The sequence below is a fragment of the Oryzias latipes genome, chromosome 18, assembly GCF_053564925.1.
Source record: "Oryzias latipes strain Hd-rR chromosome 18, Olatipes_Hd-rR_3.1".
Classification (NCBI taxonomy): domain Eukaryota; kingdom Metazoa; phylum Chordata; class Actinopteri; order Beloniformes; family Adrianichthyidae; genus Oryzias; species Oryzias latipes.
Genome location: NC_136254.1, coordinates 25471602 through 25496645, shown reverse-complemented (window position 1 = coordinate 25496645; position 25044 = coordinate 25471602). Strand labels below are relative to the sequence as shown.

Genomic DNA, 25044 nt, shown 5'->3' with positions numbered 1-25044 from the left:
AACGACAGCCCAGAATAACAGGTGTGCTTTACATTAAATGGGTCTTACTATTTTTAAGGCTGCTTGTTTATTTATTTAAAAATAGCACTTTGAAGGCGTAGATTCTCAAAATTAGGAGGAAGCGGGACGCCAACTCTAAGGCTGCCACTACACTAGAGGACGTGTCGGTAAATTCAAAGCTTCAGGTTTTAAGGAACTCTGCTTTTGTTTTTCCCAAAGGTAGATCTGGTGGGGTATCGTACCTCATCCGATGCAGCTCAGGAATGGGTGGAAGGTCCTTGGTAGACGCAGCGTCTACGATAGGCGAGTCGAGGTTTGCTGAGCCGTTGCTGAGTCTGTCACTACTTTCGTATCCAGATTCAGTTCTCTGGATCTTCCAGCTCTCGTTGTGCCGTTTCAGAGTCCCTGAACTCCTCGGCCTCTCCTTGTCACTGTGCCCCCCTCGACTGTCGGAGTCCACGGAGCTGCGGCTGCCGCTGATATCGTGCCTCTGCTCGTCCTCGTAAATGGTCATCAGGTTCTTTGGTTTGTGTTCTTCCCGAGCTCCCCGCGCATAATCTCGTTCCTTGTCGGGCGACGGCGACTGACTCCTGGGTCTCCTCTGGGGGCTGTGGGGCATCGGCTCTTTGCTCAAAGGATTTCCCTCGGCTCGAAAGTTCAAAACGCTGTCTACGTTCAGCGCCTCCCGCATGGGCCTCCACGGGCGACCGGGCCTGCTGCGGCCGTTCGCTCCGTGACGTTCTCGGGAATCTTGGCTGCTGTCCGTGTCATATCCGTTGGAGTGCTGATCAAGACTCCGGTTGTTCTGGCCACTTCTTGCAACAGTCACAGTGGTTGGCGCTTGGGCCCTCAAGTGGTAGCTCGGACGTTCGTGAGATGAGCCGCCGCCAAGATGTGGCGTTCTCTCAGTCCTGATGGGACCTTTTCCTTGGCTGCTGTACAGTCGAGTCTCCAAGTGTTTGAAGCCGTTCTCGGGAGGAGACGCAGAGCGGGACAACTGCCTGTCTTGACCTGGATCTGGGTGGAAAACAGACTTGATTAGAGCTCCTGATTTTACTTACTTTTTCATCATTTTTTAAACACAATTTCTTATCCAGAGAACATAAAAATGTTCTGAATTCCGTTGTACCTCCACTTCACAGATGACTGCCTCAGCATTTTGACAAAGGGTGTTCATGAAATAAACCAGTTTCAGTTTCACCTGACTGCTGCCTTCTCCAGTCAAGAAATCAACTGTGAGCTGGAAATCTAAATAACGATGCCAAATTAATCTACAGCTCTATAGCAGACTATCCTGATGCCTCAACTACGGTGGCCCTGAAGTGAAAATCCCATCAACAAATCACTCGACTCAAAAAACATGTTTTAGATCACAGCAAAAATTTAAAAAAGCGAAATAAAAAAATAAAATAAAAAAAACAATAAACAACATTACAGCTTTGGAAAAAATAATTCAAGATATTACATGATTAATCAGATAAAACACTATTCTAAAAAATTGAAATAAAATAAGAACCCAGAAAAGGTGGGTATTATGGGATATCACTGATGGGCGGTTGTTTTCATGGAAAAGTCTTCTGACAGAAGATATTTCTTTATCACAGTTCAATAAAACATCCTTCTGCTTTCCCTCATCTTCATAACTCAAAAATCATCAGCCAAACAGTGACGTCCCATAATAACCACCTATTCTGGTCTCTAATGTTTTTTTTTAATTGTGTTTTCAAGGATTTCTTTTCTAAAATGTAATGTTTTTTTCTTGATTGCTTTTTTAATTGTCGTCATCTTTGATATGTTTAGTTGTTCATTTGCACTTTAGTGCCACTATACTCGACACCAATGTGCAAAGACGTGATAAAGAGGCTGTGCAGTGGTGCAAACAAAGACATCGAGCGAGTGACATTCAGTTTACACACAACGCTGCAAACAACAACAACAACTACAGGAGCGGATTGTCCTGTCAGAAAGCGCACTTAAAGACAAAGCATCTTCTGCAAAAATCATCCACTGAGGTATTTATGATCCAAACAAATATATTTTTTCCATCACAGCAAAGCTGTTAATTTTTCCAAAACGTGTCTCTTATGTTTGGCAATAAATACAAGTGCAGTGTGGCTAATTAATGTCAATATTTATAAAACTTTAAAGAGGCAGAGAAATAACTAAAAGCCAATAAATCATCCTGATCCCAAATTGACCAACAACCCCTGATCAATTTTCTACTTCGTGCTAGACAGAAACAAGTCATTTTAGTTTTTTATCATCTTAAAGGTGATAAAAAAAACTAAAAGGACAATGAAAATGGTGGTTCTGGGGTTTTAAACATGTTCTTGTGGCATTTTTCTCACGATGGAGGACTTATATAAAGAAAATTAAGATTAAAATTACATTTCTGAGTATCTCTCACTCAAATTGTTGTGAATCAAAAGTAGATGAAAAAATGCAGTTTGAAATAGTTTGTGAAATGGGCAGAATGCAAGGGGGGTTGGGGTTGCTCCGTGCCTACAGAGCCATCCACCATCCACAGGCAAAATTCTACTGAACTATTGTTGCTCTGCAGAAACTATGTCCTGGAAAAACACCACAGTTTTGTTTTTATTTAGCCTAAAAACAACAGAATCATAATTAGAAGACCACTGGGAAAGTCGATCAAAAGATGAATGCCAGTGGGTCTTTAAAAGATGCAGATTTTCATCGGTTCTGCGGCCAATTTGCCACAAATAAAACAGTTTTCAGTTGTGTACAGCTTTTTCCTTGAAAACTTTTCACTTTTCTGAGTTTAAAAGTAAACGACAACATTGTCAAATCTTGTTGTCAGTACACAGTCAGGAGTCTCTTTGCTATTTTTCCTGAGTGAATCATTATATCAAGCGCTTCCTGAACGAAACCAGTTAGTTACTTTAGTGTAAGCGTTATGAACTCCAACAGCTTAACACATTAGTGCTGATGGCATCCTGGATTTCATGTGTGTTACAAGTTGTGCACCATAATCCCCACATGGACACTAATGTGGAATCAATACAGCACTGAGAATACACCACTGCATAGTAAAAGGGCCTCTGCCATTAATCTCCTTCTTTATCTTCACTCAGTCATCTCCTTTATGACTTGAGTTGTGTTGTTTGGTGCGTTCGTTTGTTAAGAGACTTGCTGTGCAGGAAATCAAAGGCTCTGACTATGAGAGAAGAGGAGGATCAAGGCTGGCTCTCCAACAGATGCAATACTTAATCCCCTTTCTGACCCATTGCTCCAAAAGTAAATGTTACATAAGTCAGTGGAAGGCTTGATTCTTTTTTTCCTTTTGCTTTTTTTCCATCTCGGTGCCTAACAGCTTCCCTTATGAGTGTGTGCGATGTGCTGGTGCGGCAGTCTTCCCAGAGATCCACCGACCACAGCAACCCACCTTTGTGGCGCGGGTCGAGTCTCCGCTGACCACTTCGATCAGCATCTCTTCTGGGCGAATGCATTTCTCGCCGCTCTCCTGCTCTGTGGGCCACTTCTTTTGAGATCTCCCTGAGGCGACTCCTGGGATCAGTGGCGCCAATTTTCACTTAGGAAAAAAAAAAGAAAAAGACAAGGATTTTACACTCTGCAACCAGCACTGCATCTGTAGTGCTAGTTAAATGTTGCAAGGAAAATAAAAGTTGTAAAGGGCGCTGTATGGTCCACAAATGCTACTCTCACCCGCCATCCCCTTTGAGCTGCCCCCACTGGCTGAATAGGGGCAGCTCACACTACTTTTTGAAATATTTTTATGAGACTCATAAAAAGATTTTGGACCCGTTCTTTTTTTTTGACGGTTTCTCCCACTGTGAACCAAAATTCCTTTTCACAGAGAACTAGATTCATGCAAATGATGGGGAGTCTTCGAGTTTGTCCGGTCAATATTGCTGTTGCTGTTCAGGACTGCTGCGAGCCATAATAATAATTTATACCCTTGGCAGAATCAAGTGGAAATTTCCACCAACACAGGCATAATCCAAAGCCTTTTAACCCCAGTTTACACAGAAGCATCCCTTTCTGCCTCCTTGCCCCTCCCAATGTACGAGGCACCAAGCAGCTGCTAAAGATGTAGGCAGAGGTGATTTACCGCACCTCGTTTGGATGATGTATACGGTAGATTTCCTGCTACATAAGGGGAGAGGCAGCAGGGGGAGGGAAACACGGCGACGCTTCTCTTGATGTTTGTTTCCAAACATGTTACTGGACACTGACTGACGTGTGAAATTTAAAGACAGAGCTCCGTTTTATCAAAACATGAGAGTCAAATGAGCATCCGGGGATTTGTCGAGGACATTTTTGGCGGATTTTCAGTCAGCAGAAAGCAGACATGTCTAAACAAATAAACCCACGATGCAATTTTAAAAGCCACTTTACGAGCTGGGAGCCGCTGCTGATATGTTGCTATCTCGCAGTCTTCGCTTTCAGCAGCAATAAAGAGGCAACAATGAACAATCCAAGGCCATTCATAGCTTCACACTGCTAGATCCTAAAATCTGGGCTGTGGTGTCTTTTCCTCTTTTAAATATGTGGAAAACTGACCAATTCTTTACAAACCTGTGCACAAAAGATCTTCTGCTCGAGTACAAAAAGCAAAATTTGACTCAAAATCAGTCAGTCAATCAGATCAAACCAAAGGAAACAGGTTTTTGTGGTAAACAAATGCAGTGTTTGGCTTTTTTTGCATTTTCAGAACCGGTTAGATTTTAACTTCACTCCCCGTGTTAATATTTACACTCAAGCAGCCTTTTTACTTTCCAGTCATTTACCTGGCCCCCGTCCTCCACTGGACAGAGCACTGCCCCTGCTGAGAGTGGAAGGGGTCTTCTGTTTGTGCGTTTCGTGGCCCAGCACAGCCTTCAGATTTTCTCTGGTGAGCTCCAGCTTCTTGGGTAATAAAACTGGAGACTCGTGACCTGCAGAGAAAGATGAGAAAGTCATTTAATCAAACTGTTCAAGTTAAAACTAACTGAAAAAAACATCTGATATCAAAACAAACCCTGTTCCATTAGTTGCAAGGGGGGAAAAAAAGAAAAGCATTTACTGAGTAGAAAATAAACAAATCACCTGAAATCTAACAATAATTTTAAAGCAATGGCGCCGATCGGTTTCTAAACATCCTAAAATGCAGTCGGACGCCCTCTCCGTTCTGGTGAACGTTGAGCAACTGCCCCCGCTTGGAGCATGGCCAGCATGGAGAGATGGAGGAGGATCTTTAAAACGGATAAAAACCTCTCCAACCACACAAATCCAGAGATGAATAATCCAATGGGCAGAGATATTTAGCCGCTAGCAAATGATCCTGTAGCCCGACAACACATGTGAGCGATAGAAATCGACATGACCAGCCTCTATATATTTTTTTGTTTTCATGGTTTTCTTTTCCAGCATGTCCAAAGTATGTAACCGTGAGTGTATTTTTTAATAGGTTAGGCTATTGCTGAAGTACTCATTTTTAAATAAACTAAGATTTAAAAAAAATTTGTGTGCAAAATCTGAACTTTAGAATTGAATTGACCAACTGCTTCATCCTAACGGAGGGTGGACGATGAAACTGTAAGTAATGATGCTCAACATGCATGAGCTATAGGCGTGTCAATAGAGATTTCATTCGCCTAAAAATAAAGGGAAATCCAGATTGTCAACACTTCTACATGTACAGAAACGACTTCATGTCACCTGGCACGTCTCCATTGACTGAGGCCTTGTAGTGGGAATGGCTGATGTTTTGTATTGAGGCATCTTCCGTGGTGATGGCACTCCCATCGAGGTTAGAGTAAAAAAGAAGGAGAGGTTGAAAGTGGTTTTTGATACACTTGGTGACCACATCTTTCCACCTGGAGCCAACCTGCAAAAAAAGATATAAAAAAAAGGGTTTTATGATATCAAGTCAAGACCAACTTCATCTTTTTGGGGGGAAAAAATAAAAGATGAATGCTTTTTTTTTTTTTTTTCCACAAACAAAAACAACCAAAACTAAAATTTGAAACCTCACTGATTGTTTATCTTTTTAGATAAAAGTTTTCTTTGTCAAAATGTTATTTTTGGCACAACACTGACAAAATAAAGAATTACACAATTACATTAGTTAACTCAAGTGAGGTGCACGTCTCGCCATTAAGGCGCCACAAAGGCAGGCTGCAGGCTAACAGATGCTTGTGTACTCCTTAATTAAGCAAATGACAGGGGAAGAAGGAGAGGAGAGGAGAAAGTGGGCGGGGAGAGGAAAAAGCCCCAACAAACAAACAATGCAAATAAGATAGGAAATATCAAATAGGAAAAAAACATGTTTTTGTTTTTACTTTTTAATAAGCAAAGCATATTAAACAATGCTCCACACTCCGTCTTACTGCAGTTTAATCTATTAAAAATGTTCCTTAAAAAATAAATAAAATAAAAATAAAATCAGAAACAAACAGGCATGGATGCTTTGGTGTTTCCAACAAAAAATAAATGTGGTCCTATTTAAGGAGATCCTGTCAATGTCTTTCAGCTTTCACTCTGCAGTCAATACTAGATAGATAGATAGATGACTTTATTAATACAAACTCGAGGCTAGAGAAGTTCTTTTAAAACAGTTTAAGAAACATTTCCTAAGTACGTTCAAGGAAACTTCTTCATTGTTTGTCCTTGTTGAATTTCTACATATCCGATGGCAAAAACACAACAACAATCACCAGAAAATTTATTGAAAGACCACCCAAAAATCTGAAAGGGATACTTCTAACTCACGATCAGAAGCTAAAATAAGTAAGGGATAATGCCCGGCAAGGTGTCCGTTGTCAAAAATTAATGGACAAGGCAGAAGCCTGAACCAAATTTCTGATAATGGACACCTCAAAGAGCATTATCCCGCTTCTACCATGGTGACTTCCAAAAGAACTTAATATTAGATCAATTATTAGTTCTTTAACCTTGCTATTTTTTAGGTTTAAATTGTTTTCCACGGGGAGCGGACTAATTGAAAAGCAGTGGGATGTTCACCGAGCGCGGACAGACCCCCACTCTGCTGCAGCTGGTGTATAACAACAAACCAGCAGAGAAAAGGGTTAGATATGGGACGGCTAATGCTAGCGCTCGGTCGACCTGAACGTACATCGCTGACTAAATGAACAGCTTTATATGTTCACAGAAAAGAATTATCCAAACTCTTTTAAAGGAAACATTTTTTAAGTGACCATTTACAGTATAAAGCACAGTGTTTTTGCTCAAATCTTCTGGAATAAAGAGTAATGCTTTAGCGCCAGCTACACCTGGTGGCCAAACTGAGACGCCTTCCAGGAGAGGCAGAACGTCCTGAATAAGTAAACAGTGTAAATTCAAAACTGAATCAAATCAAGTGTCTCTAAGGAATTTAAAAAAAAAAAAAATCATGAATAAAATCAGTCCAGACTCTGGTGAATCGAATCAAATCAATTCTGGAAGTTATTGATGATACCCAGCCCTATAAGTGACCATGGCATAGGCCGGATAATGGCCTTCAAGGTTTCCATTATCAGAAATGAAAAGTATTCGCTAAAGCAGCCTTCCTCCCCAAAGGGTCTGGCTTCTGCGTCGGTCTGCGTTCTGATAATGGACGCCCTGTGGGTCATTATCCCTTAACTAACATACGGGTCTGATAGGATGAAGTGTAATGACACGTTTCAGCTTGTAGTTTTTTTGTTTTTTTTACCTCTTTCACAGTTGCATCATCAAAGAAGATCCATTTGGAGGATTTGGTATGAAAGGTAAAGGCACAATAGTGGCGGCTGGTGTAGCAGATCATCCCCACGAGATGCAGCTCCGCCCTCTTAGCGTGTTCATCGGTTACACGGTAAAAGAGCTGTGCAACAACAGACACATGCACAAATTGCAATGAACGCATAATTGTTTTTACTGGCATCAAAAGGTGGAAAAACATTTCAAAGAAAAAAACAATTACGAAATACAGTTTGCTCCAATCACTTCATTTCACAAAAATCCCAAGAGAAACATTTCTCAGTAGACACTTATTTGTGTTTTCAAAATGTGACCTCTTGTCACTCCGTCAAAGAAGATACTTCAAGGCAGAATGGACAGTACTTCCAAGACCCACTAAAGTCACATGAAATGCTTCCCGGTGAATATGAGTCTTTGTGGTACACACAGGCCTTTAATGCGAGGGTGGGTCTGACTATTTTTTTTCCTGATTGTAGCCTTTGCCTTGGAATTGCTCAGAAGAGTGCTCAAGAAAAAAAAAAAAAAAAAAAAAAGAGTCAAAGAGGGGGAAAAAAAGTTACATAAGATGTTGAGTTTGTCCTGACATGAACTAGACTGAATTTTGCTTGTAAAGAGCAACCGCACAGTAAAAAAGGCGTGAAGGGGCCAGTAAGAATCCCTGTGTGGAGAATGCGTTAACAAAAACACAGAGGAAGTCTTCACTGCCAGAGAGAATTTAGCTAAGACTCGTTTAGTCCCCCTTTAGATCAAGAGAATTTAAACGCATGAAATCCTCCTTCAAACATGTTTTTTTTTCTTCCCCTATTTCAGTGTTTCCCACCCACTTGGTCACTTCATCGGCACGCTCACACACCCAGGCACACAAAAATGAGGGGTGGGGCTTTCTCAAAAAGCTGACCCGAGGCCAGCATGAGCTTTTTGATCAGCAGCAGGAGCCAACTGGGCATTGGGTGTTAACTGCTTATGCAACAGACCAGACTTAGAGGGAAACAAATCCTCACTTTATTTCCTACATATGTTCAATTGCACCAAAGTAAAACCGCCATTAAACAGTCTTAGGGCACCGTTGAGTCAATAAAACTAAAAAAAAATACATTGTAAGAATTTGGTTTATTTTTTGACCTTTATGTTCAGATTAAAGACTCACTCCGATCATCTTTTGATCTATTTTCAAAGCTTTCCCAGTGGTCTTTTGATTATAATCATGCCGTTTATAGCCAAAATCCCCCCCAAAAAAAAATCGGCGTTGTTTTCTACAACATAGTTTCTCCAGAGAGGCACTAGTTCATTAGACATACGCCACTAAGTTGTGGGTGGAACTGTTGCCGTGGAGAAACCGCGACCCCCCTTTCCCACCCCGTTACCGAGAGTTCTCAGTTTACAGGCTCTCCGGCCTGACAACCTTAGCTCAGACGAGGAAAAAAAAGACGTGCACGGATCTAATCGTCTGCAAGTGGATGCATCAGAATGGCACGAAGCAGAAAGTTTGTGACCCGCCCAGCAAATTTCTTATGTCATCTTTACATCTTTTACAAATGGCACTTTTTTGGTCTGCTCCTGATTCACAACCATATGAAAAAATAGTCAAAAATGCTATTTTAAAGGTACATTTCCTTTATACGTGTCCTCCATTTTAAGAAAAACGCCACAAGAACATTAAAAAACAAACTTGTTTTGATTTTAACTGGGTCTTTAAAGCAAACTCACCTCGGAAAGATTGAGATGATTTCCCAGAGAGCGGATCACATCATCTGTGAGATCCGACTGTTCCGAGTCCCACACGAATCCTATCGTAACAATTTCTGGGGAGTTCATGAGGACCTGCCTGATCCGTATCTTCTGACCACAGTTGCTCTGAAAAAGAAAGAAAGAAAGTACATTGAAAGGACATCACAGGATTGGAAAAAAAACAAAAACAGAATTGACTAGAGTGTGAAAACGTCAAATGAAGAAAGTGAATTAAAAAAAAAGTCCACTTACTGGACAGTTTCGAAGATCTCCGATTGTACTTGCTACCTGTAAAAGTTCTCCAAAGGAGTCATCTTTGCGCTGCTGCGTCTGTTCGCTGAGACAGGAGAGAAAAATTCCAGTAAGTCAGACGAATTTGTGGAAGGGTTAGAACAGTTAATTCTGCAGACAGTTCTGAGCGACATGGAATAGTTCAAAATGAAAGAGGGACGGATGCACACATTATATTTATACGGGAGCCCTAAACTGCAGAACACATACAGTAAAATATAAAAGTTTACGATAATCAAAGCAGCAAAATAATAAACAACATTTAAGAAATCGAGACGGGGGGAAAAAATAATAATTAAGAAAGTAATTTCGAAAAATCTAAACGGAAGCCCAAGAAAGCAGAGTGCTAGGAAAATAAAAGCCAAATTTTCCCAAAAATAAATTTTCTAAAGCAACAGATTTCAAATTAATTGATCAAATCAATTTATCCCCCAACCCTATGAAGTAAACAACTTTATTTTTATTTAACTTTAAAACCCCACATTAAACACTTTATCCTCTTTTCTCAGACAGATGTGAGCATTTTTTCACTTTTCTCTCTCGTTCAAACTCTCAAAGTTCAGACCTTCATAGAAAAATAAGTCTGCAACACAGAAGAGACTGACAATGATCTACAGCCAATCAGGACACAGAGCACTTGCACATTGCACTGTTAAAGAAACGAAAAAGAAAAAGTTCCTCTAAAAACAAATCCGTAAAACAGCAAAAGCTGCACTGTGATGGAGTGAGGGACCGCTACATTTATAAGTTTTGTGTTTGTTTTGATCAAATCAAAATAATCCAGACGTGTTTTATCTACAGATTTATTGTTTTGTCCCAGAAGGTCTGCAGAGGAAACATTACAGTAAAGAAAAAGTCAGCAAAACCTAAAAATGCAAATATAAACATGAAAAGTGTCGACCCACACACGCAAAAAAAAATAAAAAATGAAGACAAAGAATCTGTGCCTTACCAGAGTGCAGTGGTGGAGATATAATGCACCAGCTCTGTGAAAGGCAGGGGGTCGGAGGACGCCCCACAGCTGCGACACACAGACTGCCAGACAAGAGAAGGATCATGATCAAAGAAAAGCACGATCCTGAGATAGTGCAAGTTGGGGACAGAGACTGAGTCAATGATGGGGATCAGAGCCAAAGGGCAGGGTGCTGGTTGTTAGGCTGTGCTGAAATTTCTGTCTGCACCATCTGATACATTTGACTCTGCTGCTTCAGCACTGTAGGATCCCACAGGAAATACCCTGCATTTTCTACAGGGGGCAACCTGCTGTCATAACATGATGGAGTGGCTTTTTATTGTCTCAGGCAGTGATTCATGCGCCTGTGTGTGTGTGTGTGTGTGTGTGTGTGTGTGTGGTACTTTTTACTTTAGAGCTGGTTAAAGTGCTCAGATAATCCATAAAACTACATACAATAAGGGACGATAGGCATTTATATAAACTAAATAAATGAACACCTAACTCAGAATGAATGCTCCAATATTCAAAATGCATTAAAATCTGCTACTGACCTGCTCATAAAGTGACAGTGCAAACTTCTGATGTGTGATACAAGACATTGACGTGCAGGAATCTGTCTCCTCGGAAACGATGTTCAGGTGGATCCTTTCCAGAATGTTCTCCTGTGACAGAAGAGGGAATAAATTACTTATGACGGGCTTTCCTCCAAAATAGAAAACAAAAGAAAGAAGAAAAAAATCAACAATTCTGTTAATTTGTAAAGAACTTTCTCGATAAATGGTAAAAAAAAAGTTGCCATGAAAACTAAACCAAAATCCATGTTTGTTGTTATTTTGACCTCATGACAGTGGGATTATTAAATATTAAAACTGTGAGGAAGTAAATATTTTAAGCTCAAGTTAACAGGCTGTTTATTTGACACCGGCCCTTTGCATCAGTGCTCCACACAGAGTTGCTAGTGCATCACATGTTAATAAGTTAGATCGAAGGGCTGCGTGGGATCAGCCAATGAACCAGAGTAAGACACAAAAACATGGAAACATCACATCTCAGGATAAAATGCATACATTTTTATGGAGCAACAACATTTTTACACAACCTAGTTCTTGTGTGATAGTTTCTCCTATGGTGGAAATTGAAATGATAAGCGTATATCTCCTCTTTACTAGAGAGAAAGACGTTTTAAAAAAGCCAATCAGGCCTTTATAGTGGCAGCGTCCATTATGAATATGTGGGGGGGGGGGGCAAAATATAGTTTCATTTATATGTCATTTTATGCTTCTTTATTTTGTGTGTGGGGGGGTCAGGGGGTTGTGAGCATTGTGTGTGTTTTACAAGGTTTGTGTGTGAAGGTCTTTGTTTTTTGGTTTTTAGGTTAAAAAAATGTTTATTCTTTTTAAAACATTTGGTGTTATACATCTATGAAAATGGCTCTATGTATAAAGTTTGATTACATTTGATAAATAAAAACTAAACTCATTCATGTGTTTGATTCCAAAACTCACTCAAAATTCCAATTCATGCATCTGTCATTAAACAAATGCCGGTGTGAAAGCCGCTTATTGTGCTGACAGTTTAGTGCTAAAGGGACTTTAGACAATTCATGACATTGTGTGGAAAAATAAACACATTAACATGCTTCATGATGGCAAATCAATGACTTTAAAGAATTGTACGTGAGCAGAGCTGGAGAGTTGACGTATTTGGCTGAAACTGTAGGATACCGAAGTTAATTTTGCCAGGAGAAACGGCTGTTTTATGACCTGAGATCCTTTTTATTTTATTTTTTTAATCAACCGAGTTACACAGAAATCTGTAACTTTGTATACAAATACAGAAATTGTCCCTTCCAAGATTTCTCCTCCTAATTGGACAGCCTGAAGAGGCCAACAATGACGGTGTAAAATTTCTCGTTTGGGTATACATTTTTGTACTATGCAATAGTGCGAAGCACACACACCCGGGCACAAACATGAGGCTTACATAACATGTCATGGTGATATGAATCTGAAGCACCACTGTGGCAGGGCTTGATGTAAACGGAGGGAAGAGGGGGGACAGAAGCTCTTTCAGTGACCTCGCCAAACAGTTTGTTGCCATGCTTTACCCTCACTGCGCAGCGACGTTACACAAGCGTGCGCACACTTCTCCCTCATGACACCCAAGTTGCCACAGGAACTTACGAAGCACTCTGCAGCATCGTCCATGAAGCCCAGCTGGAAGCGCTGCTCGTCCTTAAAGGTCTCTGCCAAGGCGTGACGCAGGTTGTCAGAGGGCAGCGCCCGCTCTCTGCTTTGCTGGAACTGGGAGAAAATACCCTAAAGAAGGGAACGAGAAGTGGCTCAGACATGGACAAAGGGGTATTGTGTGTACTGAAAGCACCGATGTCACAACCACTGCTCAGAACAAAGGCTGGAAATATGACCAGATCAGCACACATGTACTTTTTGTACTTAGATCTTACCTTTAACGCACAGAAAATACAGGAATCTCCATGACAGAAGTGGCCTGGTAGTTTCCTCAAACTTCGTCTGAAGATGTCCAGATGCCATAGTACCTAAAAAAAAATTTTAAAAAAAGGACAGTGAGAGTTTAGCATCGCTGTGCTTGCGTCTGTACAGGTTACACCAACCAATATAGAACAAAAACTCACAAATATTTAGAAAATAAAGTTAAAAGATAAATGACTTAATTTAATTATTATGCAAGAGAATCAAACATCCTTGGAGTGTTTAAGTAGAAACACATACCAAAAAAAATGCATCTCAAGGTCATAAAACAAGCGGCGATGAGGTCAGCATTTCCTAACAGCCTAATGTAATGATCATCTTCAATCAGCTCATCGCTTGTCTGAACCTCTGAGTCACCCTCTTCTCCAAGAGTGACCCAACAGCGACTGCTGTACTAATCTCTCCCGCCAGTCTGTTCCCCAGTGGTGAAAAAAAAAAAAAAAAAGTAGGTTTTTAAGCTGACAAATATAGGTAGTGATTCAGCTCGGAAATTTCCGTTTTGGAAATGGTCATGCACTGAGAGGGTGGAGTTGTTTTTATTAAGGACAGCACCGATGAAGTCTACATTAACAGGCTTAAAGATCCCACTCCAATAAAAATCATATTGTTGGTGTTTTTAAACACATTCTGGTGGCATTTTTCTAAGCTTCAAAGTGTATTTGAGTATTTACTTTTGTGAATCAGGAGCAGATTAAAAAAAATGCAGTTTAATGTTTTTTTTATTTGAAGATTATATTTGTTGCGTGGAATATAAACTGGGCGGGGAACAAGCTACCTGCTCTGCTTTATTCTGATGGATCCTTGTAGACGACAACATCCATGTACGCCTGTTTTCCTTGTCTGAGCTGGTGTCTGGCTCAAAACTATACGGTTGGATAGCTCCTATATTGCTCACCATTAGGCCTGCACAATTAATCGTAAATTTATTGTTATCACGATTTCAAATTGTGCAATATCCATATCGCAAAAGTCGGCAAAAATCGCAATAAATGTTAAACCTTAAATGTGCCAAAACCATCTTATGGCAACTTGAACTATTTAATGAATTTAATTAATCTCTTTATCACCAATCGCATGGAGCGATTATGTAAGATGTTGCCCTCCTAATTAGACGAGGGTCATTTGGAGAATAATTTAAGGTATTTTGACTCTCATTTAAATTCAACTTTTGCAGTGAAATGGAAATGTTTTTGTTTTTTTTGCTATTTGTTCATTTATCGCAAGTTATATCGTCATCGCAATATTGATCACTAATATCGTGAGTTTTCCTCATATCGTGCAGCCCTACTCACCATTTTTGTTGCACTAGTAACGTTTGATGGGCTGTAAGCTAGCAGGAGAGCTACTACTGCCGCTCTACAGAGACAATGTCCTAGAAAACAACAGTTTTTGTTTTGTTTTTCCTAAAAACTGCAAATTCTTAATTAAAAGACAACCGAAAAAACCTTTAACAAAAGATCAAAAGAAGATTGGAGTGGGACTAAAAACATAGACGAAGTTAAGTCAAGTTGAAAAAGCCTTTTGGTGTAGACGTGAAACATATTTAATGATAAAAAATGAACTAAGTCCATTTGTTGTTTTTTAACCTACTTTCAATTTTCTCCATTTGTTAAATTATCATAGTTAGGAAAATAATTTTAACTTGGAGCCAATAAAACACACTAGTATTGCAGTGGATTACTGCAGTCAATCCAAGGCATATTATCTAATACCACACTTAAGTCGGCCACTTAACAACCACAATGCACAATCATTACATAAAATTTGGTTTCAAATAAGTGTAACAAAATATGATTTGATGAATTAAAAGCTGCTGTAACAGAGTTGAATCTCTAGAAGGGTCATTTCCCTCTTTTATCCTTAAGAGGTTTAATACTTTCATTGTACACTTCAACACAAACAGAACTTAAGTGTGTCTAAATAGTAAGGTGTTTATAGTAATGTGGCATTCCTGAAACACAAGGAGCTATAACCAGCAATGTGGGGTTCAGTGTCCTGCCCAAGGACACTTTGACGCATGCCTTGCATGCGCAAGGCGACAACCAAACCTTCCAATCATCGGTCAACCTTTGCACCACAGCCACTGGCTGGCTGTGAGCTCCTACTGCTCAAGAGGGGCAGCAGGATTATAATGGGTCTACTGGTCCAACTTACTTGGATATATAATTTGTTACGATTGTTCAAATATTCAACAGTGTTTTTATTGAGCATCTGACTTTAGAGAAAAGGATGAACTGTGTTAAACATGCTGAAATAATAAAAAGATATGATGCTCAAAACGGATTTAAACCTGGCCATGAGATCGATGTTAAAGGATTAAAAAGGTAAAAAAAAAAATGTTCTTTTTACTTTCTTTGTGTACTCCATCAACACAGAATTATTATTTATTCATTTAAAATGGAATTTTGTGATTTAAAATGTGATCAAATTTGAATCTTGATGCAGCCAAGAATAAAAAATATTTCAAATTTCTCATGTCAGTTGATTCTACCAAGTGTAATTACTAAAGAAGCTTTAGTCTTAATGCAGGCTTTCCAACTTTCTTTTTCAGGATAAACATTTTATTAAAAAAAAAAAAATCATAAATCAGCTGGAATTATTTCACTAAAGAGCCTAAATAACTTTGGAATCAGTGCAGACTAAACAAACAAAGAGACAGAGAAACTCAGACCTGCACGGCGCTGTTGAGGAAACAGCTGTTCTGTCCCGGTTCATTCAGCAGTCCTTTGGTGGGGGCCAGTGACAGCATGCTCCCTGGCTGGTAGGATTTCCCCAGATTGCCCCGCTTCTTGAAGAACTTGACCCATGCCATTGGTTAATGGAGTCTGCCTTTCGACAGGTGGGCTAGTCAGGGGGTAAGGAGCCACGCCCCAATAGTTCTAGGCTAAGTTATCCCGCGAGCCGTAGGAGCTGCCCTGCTACACATGGGCCTCTACACCATGTGAACAGCTCGCCAAGAAGCTGCTTTTACTTTGTCTTGTAATCCTTGTAAAAAGAAGTGACAGACAGTAGAAAAAAAAATCTGTCTCAAACACAAGGCCCAAAAATTAAAGTCCAAGTCTTTGTTTTGGCAAACCTTTGGTTATCAGTGGTTTTCTACTGTAAAAAAATGCAGTTTGAGAATCCAGAAAAATAGCTCAACCATCGTATGCCACTGGTCAGAGCTTCACTGTTGTTTCAGAACAAAATGAGCGTCGTTGCAAAGAAAAAACATTTTGCTCCGTAGTTGTATGTCAGCAGCTGCAACAAAGGCTTCACTCCAGGAAAGATTGGAAAATATGTCCCAACTGAGAAAAAAAGCAAAAAAAGAAAATATGACTTAAAATGACAAAGAAAAACAGGGTTCAACATCAATTATAGACAATCAGCAGTTTGTAAAACAGTTCTGCTTTTTTATGCATTTCTTTGTTTCTTTGATACATCTTTAATGGACAAATTTTTGTTGCAATAAGACTAAAATAATATACCTAAAAAATGTATTTTTAGAGACAAGTTTAATGTCAAACCGTTTTGAACTTCCAAATGAAGCTTACACATTCACCCTCTGCTCAGTAGACATCGTCAAACTAAAGAAATCTATAACTTGAGGTTCCTTTTAGAATGTACATTGGTTTTCTTACTCCTAAAACCAGAAGGAATTTTCATGAAATGCAAACTCAAAGATTTTATAAGTCTCTATTAAAAATGTGTGAGCTTTAAGCATTTTTTGGGTTGTAAGAGCTAAAAAACAAAAACAAAAGAACAGTTGGTTTTTTTTGGACACAAACGACGAAACCCTTCTTTTGTCAAAGTCTATAGAACCACGAGTTTCAGTCTAAACCTGCACGACAACAACGGCGTCCTGGAATCTGAGGAATCCTAAACGGAAGCCCAAGCAGCTAAAGTGCCAGTTCACAGACGCTAAAGCCACAACCTGAACGGGATTTAACTAAACACGCTAAAGACTCGGGCTCTGTGTTGTGCAACCGGGTTGTGTACTCTTAGCCAGAGCAAAAAAAATAAGAGTTGCTCAAGAGCTGCTGTCCGTTTTCAAACCAATTTGTGAGCAGCAGGAAGTCAGAGAGATTCACACAATGACATCACCAATGATGAGACACATCGCAGCACATGAGAACATATTGCAATCAAAATAAACGCCCACTTACTTTACCGGCAGACATTCCGTCCTTTTTAGAAGATACACCCTGACTCTATGTAAGTTTATTTCAACGCTAAATAAAAGGCCACATGATCCAATAGTTTAAACTGCTGAGGAGAAAGCTCGCACTTGACTGCATGCAACCATGCTGCATTTTTTGAATACAACTCAAACTTTTGGCTGAGAACTATGACCGTTTTTGAGAATTTGAACGCCACCCACGGAAAACAACTTACTTCCAGCTCCAACAAAAATAAATCAATTCAGTCGCTATTTTCTGCTATACAGACGGCGCCACGTTAGAACCAGAACTCGTCAGTAAAGCAGCGATTGGTCCGATTCGGTCCACGTCAACGTTTCTATGGCAACTGCTCTCACCAATTAGGAGTGAGTTTGTTAGAAAACCACACTATCAATAGAAAGCGAGCTCGGGGGAATCTGTCAATCATACACTTTGAACGTATCATTGACCACATTCTTTTAATGGAGGTACCTGATTGGCCAGTTTGTAACAGAAAAAAAAACAGGAAAAAAATTGAATTAGTATGATCGTGTTAAAAAAACAAAGGTAGGGTTCGACTTCTTAGAACCAGCAGGTAATTCCCTTTTAGACTGTGGGGGAAGGGGGGTGTCACTCACTCAGTCCAGTTCTCCTATAAATTCAACTTTGGGAACTTGTTCACATTGTGTGTGTTTTTTTTGTCAATTGTTACAATAATGACAAAAAATGAAACTGTACATTACCAAAAAAAAATAACTTTTCATCGTCTCATTTTGAGAGAAGATCAGTAGAATTGATGTGAACACACAGACTTTATTAACCCTGATTTGTTGGGAGGAATAATGCACAAGGCCCACTCATGGGGTCCTGGCAAAATTGCTACTTTATGTTCAGTAATGTTATAGCATAACAAGCATTGCAATTCAAATTAAAAACAGATCCCTTCTTATCTACTGCAGCTTAAGTGAGATATGAAATCTTTGCTGCTTGTTTATAAACCTGCGTGGAGAAAATGACTCAGCTGGCTCGTGACAAATTTGTCCAAATGCCAGGTTTGCATCATCGCCTACCATAGGCCAAGAAGTACATGAAATAATTGTGTTTCTTTCAACAACTTGAATATAAGATTAAAAAATGTTAGATTTTTTCTTCCCTTTGAGTCTTAATGCTTCTGGAAATACGTAATGGCATGAAAGATATAAGATAACTTTGCTAATCCCACCTTGGTTTTTCTGGTTCGGTTGCGGGGACGAGCGCACACGCCGTGTTCAGTCACAGACGGTGTATCAGAAGCACCGTCTAGTTCGTTTGGGTCAAAGTCCAGCCAAATGTTAAATCTGCGGTATGGTATTCAGAAACCTCTAAAAAAAAATGCAAGTCTGAAGGCAAAACAACACCAACAGTTTCATTTTATTCTTTAAAATTTATGGATTTCGTTATTTATTTATTTTTTGCAGAAAGAAAACAGAATTATTTTTAGGCTGCATAAATAAACTGTAAAATAATTTAAGAACAAAACATTTTTTCTGTATTACTTCAAAAAAAAGGTAAAATAAAGCACTTTTTTAATGCCTATAACTTTAAATTTTGAATCACATTTAACTGCTCATTTAAAACTATTTTGTTGTAACAATTTACTTTTTGTTGTATTTTTTTATATTGGCACATTTATTACATATTTTTGCAAAAAAAATAATTTACCAAAAAACATCCAAGAATAGAAAACAGCAACTCCAGCTCAACCTTTTCAGCCAAAAATGTAGAATTTCTCTCTTTACCTAAACAAATATTAACCTTTTTTACTTGGTCCTCTCATGCGCTCCCAACAGGAAGTCCAGCCTTCCGCTGTAAACCAAAACTTTCTCTGAATTGTCCAGACCAGAAATGAGTCCTTTCTTCCCCTTATTGTCAGGACAAAACTGGTGTTACCTTCAAGGAGTCAGCCAGAGTGTTAAGACAATCTGCTGCTTTCAGGAGGCTGTGAAATGAGCAAAACTGTCATCAAATTGGATGTGAACGCAGACTTAAGCCAAGACTTGAACCCATCTATCAGCAAAAAGTGGATGAATTGCCCCATTAAGAAAGGATCAGTTGATCTTCCGTATGCTCTAAAGCCAAGAACTGCTGATGAATCGATCCGTTTTTTGCCAACTCATGCTAACAGAGCACACCACGAGAACACGGCAGGGAGGAAAGTTGCTTAACACATGCCTCTAATGAGAGAATTTAACATTTACCCTCTTCCGAAAGGATGAAATATAACACGTCTGTCAGCTTAAACAGCATTTTAGAGGTCAAGTTGTGCATAAAGCTACTTTCTGTAGTCTGGAGCTTTGAAGAAAATCTTGTTTTAGTGTATTTTACCGTCATAGTCGACAGCATTTTGTTTACATATTTCTTGTGGATGTTAACACCCTGTAAATACTCTGTTGGCAAAAAACACTGCATTAAGCTAAACTTTCTGTCCTGACCGACGTAAACTCTAATGAAAACAAATTACAGATGTTTTACTTTTTTTATGGATGGTTGCTTGAATACACGCTGCAGAGAAAATGGTGTTTTTAACATGTTCTTGTGGCATTTTTCTGATGATGGAACAAAATTAAGCTCAAAATTGCATTTCAGTGTCCTAGAAATGACACAGGTTTGGTTTTTTTTAGCCAAAAATGGCCACTGGGAACACTGGGTTGGTCTTTAAAGTCTTTTTAATCTTTTTCTAAATTAAAAACAAGAGGGGTTTATTAGCTGTTAAGTCTTGTGCTTGCAGTGAACAGCCAACAATCAGAGGAATAAAGAAAGTTTCATAAAGAGCACGATGTGCCAAAAAAATAGTTTTTGCTTTGAGAACTTCTCCAAATAGTTCGAGTTAACATTTAGCATAAATGTGTACCCTGATTGGTTCTTGATGTGAATGCATGTTGTCCTCCTGTATGCAAAGTTAGTAATGGAAGATAGGGTGGCTAATTCTATGAAAATTCAGTCTTCTCAGTTATTTGTTTGCATTATAATCTCCTAAACTGAGCAAAACAAACAGGCTAGTGTGCACTAGGCCATAAAAAAGAACCTAATAAAACAAATGAATTCACTTCAAGTTGTTTAAAAATAACTCAAATTAAATCTGACGCAAAAATGAAAGTTCAAATCTGGTGTCTGAATTAGATTTGGTTAATTCTAAAAGGCTAAATGTGTGAAGAAAAACAACAAATCCAACTTCTATGTGAAAAAAAAAACTGATATCCTGAGCAAAGTGATAAATACGGAGTGTTTAGGATCACAAAAAACTGCAGTCTCCGTGTCTGTGGTCTCCTTAAACCAGCTAAGTTTAAGGAGCTTTCTACTGCCAAATTCACAACCATGTCTTCTGAGGAAGTGGAAATTAACACTGCGTTCCATGTCTTCATTTAGCATTAACAACCAGCAACACATGCTCTTAGTTTCAAATGAGGTCATGCACACTTTGAATAGCTCTGACTCGTGAGTTACACATCATAATGGAATTAAATTGTCCTCATTTCCAGTTTTCCAATGTTTTTTTTTTTTTTTTTTACTGTCCGTCTGTTTGCTGGGAACGCTCCAAAAACTTAAAAAAACGCTAAAACAAAATCATCCGGCATGCTTGAACCTTAAAAGAACAGTTCAACTTTAAAACTACTTGATTACGTGATTCCAGGTTGCATACTGCAATATTATTCCCTATGTGGGCATCCTGTGAGAAAAGTGATTCTCGCCACTGCAACATGATCACTGAAACTCTTCAATTTCAGTCTTTTGAAACTGAACAGGTCACCCACACCAAGCTTAGTCACAATCGTATGTCCAACAGAGGAAAAAGGATGAACAAAGGCACAATCCAGGATCTCAAACTGTGTAAAAAGAAAATCATAGCTGAAAGATAACATCCTCCCTCTCCATCCTTAAAATTGCTTCCTCTGTTTTAAATTTGACAATAGCTTGCCAAAAGACATCTAGCATGATAATATCAACACAATTAATAATAAAAATAGTGTTCAAGTAAAGCTGTGTATTAAAGCTTTCCACAGAAGCTTAAAAAGTTTCCTTGCAACCTTTCAGCAAAAAGCTGACCAATACCTTCCAGGTATTTCAAAGACTTCCATTCTGGGTACACTTGCTCAACATTCTCACAGAGCTGGAGACGCTAAAACTGGTTCTTCAGCATGCCTCTTTGTGTTTCTCAGCACTGGTCACAATGTTCCAAAAGCGTCAACAATGAAATTGAAACTGGTGATTGCATAATCAGTGTGCGTTTAAGAAAAAAGAAAAAAGTTGGGGACTTGGAAGGAACTTTATTGATCCCACAATGAGGGAATTGAATGATTAAAATTCATTCTAATTGTCAATTTAACTAGTTTGTTTATGATTGAAGCATTAAAATGACTAAATATATGCCAGAAGATGCATTTGAAGTATTTTATTTTGTTTTGATTTTGCATTTTCGTGTTTTCAGTATTAGTCAAAATGCTCCAAAAGTATCAACATTGAAAACAAAACTGTTGGCTGCATTATGCTCTTTAAAGAAAAAAAGGTGAGAATGTCTTGAATTAAACTTAAATGATTCCACAACAGGGAAATTGATTTAGAATGCCCTTATACCCCAACTGTCAATTTATGCCTAGAGTTTTTGAACATTCTAAATAAACTGGTTTAACTTGAAGGACTTAAATTAACTAAACACCTGGCAGAAGGTCAATTTTTTTTTTATTTATTTATTTATTTTTTTGTTTCTGTGTTTTTCAGCACTAGTTGAAATGCTCCAAGAGCATAAACAATGAGAATGAAACTGATGATTACATTATGATTTTTGCTTTAAAATAAAGTTGGGAATGTCTTGAATAGAACTTTATTGATACCACAAAGAAAGAAATTGATTTTTTTTTAAAGCTGTGTACTTGTTACTCGTTTGTATGCTTTACTCGGTTTTAAACGAATTGTTTGAAGTTGAGGGTCTTAAAATGACTAAACAGATGCCAGTAGATATATTTCATTTGTTTTGTTTTTTGCTTCTGAGTTTTTCAGTCGAAAAAAAGTCGAAATGCTCCAAAAGCATCAACAATGAGGATGAAATTAATAGTATTGTGACTTAAAATAAAGCTGGAAGGGTCTTGAATAGAACTTTATTTATCAAACAACAACAAATTTGATTAAAATATCCTTATAGCTTATTATTGTCGATTTAAGAACATAGTTATGTTCTGTTATAAATAAATTGTTTGAATTTAAATGACTTAAATTGATTAAATATATGCCAGTATACATATTTGAATTCTTGAGCTCAAGTATAAATTTTCAGTAAATACGGTTAAATTGTTGTAAATTTAGCTTATTTATGGCAACATGGCCTATATAACACAAGGCAACTGACACCTTTTATGTTTACACCAACATCAAAGTTAACAAAAATCCGCGTCAAAACTACTCTTTATCGTCTTTTGGAAACTTCCACACAACGTTTTCGAACGTGCCTGGGTGCATGCTAGCTAAGCTAACGCTAGGCCTACCTGTTTTCACCTGAGCTCCAGGTACGCAGGCGTTTCCGCCCCACGCAGCGACCGTCTGCCCTCAAGACTCTCGGGGGGAAAAGTTGCCGTACAAACCGACACTAAAAAAAAGAGAGACTCACCTCTTGGCCGGGTAAAAAATATTAGCGGCGGTGAAATATTCTCTTTGAGATCAAAAAGTGTTGTGGAAGAAGAAGAAGCAGCGAAGCGATTCTGTTTCTCAGTTGGGAAAAAATTACTCCACGAGCTGCCGCGCGGAAACTTCTCTCTTTTTTTTAAGCCGTTTTTTGTTTAGGAGTTGTTTTATTAATGAGTTCTCTTCCACCTTAATTTCCACTTCGGACACTGTACTGACTCCGCTTCGCTTCCGCTGCTGTCCGCTGCCACTGTGAGCAATGCTCGCTCGGTCGACCTCGGCACCTGAAATACTGGATTAGAGATGTTTTCGGAGCTGGGGATGTCAAGCCCCGCCCCCTTTTACACTATGTACTGCAGTCTGCCATGCTGCTGTGCGCCGCTGCCACGGCGACGGCGCGCGCGTGCACACAAGCAGCCGGAGTTTCCAGTTCACCACAAACACACAGCTGGGTTTTTTTAAAACAATTTTTGCCTCCAGTTTTTACAGTAAATTTGTATTTTTTTTCAACACAATTTTTGCCTCCAGTTTTTACAGTAAATTTGTATTTTTTTTCAACACAATTTTTACCTCCAGTTTTTACAGCTTTACAGCTTTCTGCTCTGTAATCAGCTCTGCTTTATGGGGTGTGAAATGTTTACCTGCATCGTTACCCCCTCAGTGACAATTGTGCCACATGATTATGACATTAGAGAAAAGTCATGCGAGGCTCCTGTTACCCTAACACCATCTGCCTGATCCTGTTACATAAAGAAAGCAAATGAAAAGAGTGAACTGCTAAAGTGTCTGCCCCCCCCCCCTCTTTTTTTAATGTTTCTTTTTTATTTTTTATTTAAAGCAGCAGCTTCAACCCTTATGTGATCTTAAAATTCTTCTGTAGGGGTGTAATGATTCCATTTTATCGATGAATTGATTTATATCAATCTGTCTAAAATGTTAATCGAATCGACCTAAAAACCATTATATTATCTTTTTTAAAAAAATTAAATCAATTCTATTACAGTTTTTTCTGGAATGTGGGGCGCACCTATAAGCTACATTCGCTCTATTTAAACAAAATTTCAAAATTAAATATTTACTGCATGTACAGAACGATTTTGTACGGAGCCCCTAAAGGGCCATTGATGAAAAAAAAAAAAACTGGAGGAAAAAAAAATTTTTTTGAAGTAAAAAAAAATTTTTGGGGAGTAAAACATTTTTTTTTAAGTAAAAAGGAAAAACATAAATTACTGGTGCCCACCAGTTAGTTTCAGGTGCGCACCAGTTAGTTTCAGGTGCGCACCAGTTAGTTTCAGGTGCGCACCTGATACTAACTGGTGCGCATCTGAAACTAACTGGTGCGCACCTGAAACTAACTGGTGCGCACCTGATACTAAGTGGTGCGCACCTGAAACTAATTGGTGCGCAATTTTTTTCCACCATTTTTTTTCCTATCAATGGCCCTTTAGGGGCTCCGTAATTTTGTACTGTGAATGCACATGTATTTACCTGTGTTTGAAAACCACTTTAATACCAGTTAGTAATTTTTCGAGAGTGTTCTATCTGCTAAAGTAAAAGTAGCGTAGTCTATTCTTCTTTGCATTTATATTTTGTCCATCTTTATTTTTTGTTCTAATTTCGGTTAGAGTGCCCCTAGTGGTGGAAGAAAAAATCCACAGAAGGCCGCACCTTCGTATGAGCCGCATGGTTTTAAACCAAGGGAAAAAGTATCGGCTTATAGTCCAGAAAATAAGGTAATACTGGAAAATACTGTAACGTAAAAACGACCAAGTGGCATCACCCCGCTGTCATTTCAGTCCAATGTGTTGAAACACTTTGAATTTTGCAAAGACACGTGACAGTGTGGTATAAAGTTCTAACATAGACTGTTTGATGGACTATATATTCCAAATAGAAAGTACCCGCTGGTTCCAAGAAGCCAAAATCCCATAGACTTTTTCCATTAAAAAAAAGTCGATGTAAATGCACGTAAATGCGCGTTTCGGGTTTTCACATTCAAAACGCGTACAGATATTTTTAAGTCCATTTTCAGGCTCTACATGAAAAGCACGCGGCCATAGAATTCACGTTC

General features: G+C 38.8%; 1 protein-coding gene across 3 annotated transcripts in view; it reads right to left on the bottom strand.

Moving 5' to 3' along the window:
• Positions 1 to 23378, bottom strand: part of usp53a (ubiquitin specific peptidase 53a) — a 32019-nt gene extending 8641 nt beyond the window's left edge. The window contains exons 1-14 of one of the 3 annotated variants that reach the window (XM_023966012.2): positions 22960 to 23378; positions 16259 to 16469; positions 15854 to 16167; positions 13137 to 13229; positions 12856 to 12990; positions 11224 to 11334; positions 10670 to 10752; positions 9679 to 9763; positions 9406 to 9552; positions 7673 to 7822; positions 5680 to 5848; positions 4770 to 4916; positions 3404 to 3550; positions 243 to 1017 (exon numbers count right to left, since the gene is read on the bottom strand). In XM_023966012.2, coding sequence (XP_023821780.1) covers positions 243 to 1017; positions 3404 to 3550; positions 4770 to 4916; positions 5680 to 5848; positions 7673 to 7822; positions 9406 to 9552; positions 9679 to 9763; positions 10670 to 10752; positions 11224 to 11334; positions 12856 to 12990; positions 13137 to 13229; positions 15854 to 15994 — 2183 coding nt within the window. In that variant the 5' untranslated portion in view covers positions 15995 to 16167; positions 16259 to 16469; positions 22960 to 23378. Of the gene's footprint in view, positions 1 to 242; positions 1018 to 3403; positions 3551 to 4769; positions 4917 to 5679; positions 5849 to 7672; positions 7823 to 9405; positions 9553 to 9678; positions 9764 to 10669; positions 10753 to 11223; positions 11335 to 12855; positions 12991 to 13136; positions 13230 to 15853; positions 16470 to 22837 lie in introns of all 3 variants that reach the window. The other 2 variants (XM_023966010.2, XM_023966011.2) reach the window with 2 other exon arrangements.
• Between the last annotated feature and the right edge of the window lie 1666 nt (positions 23379 to 25044).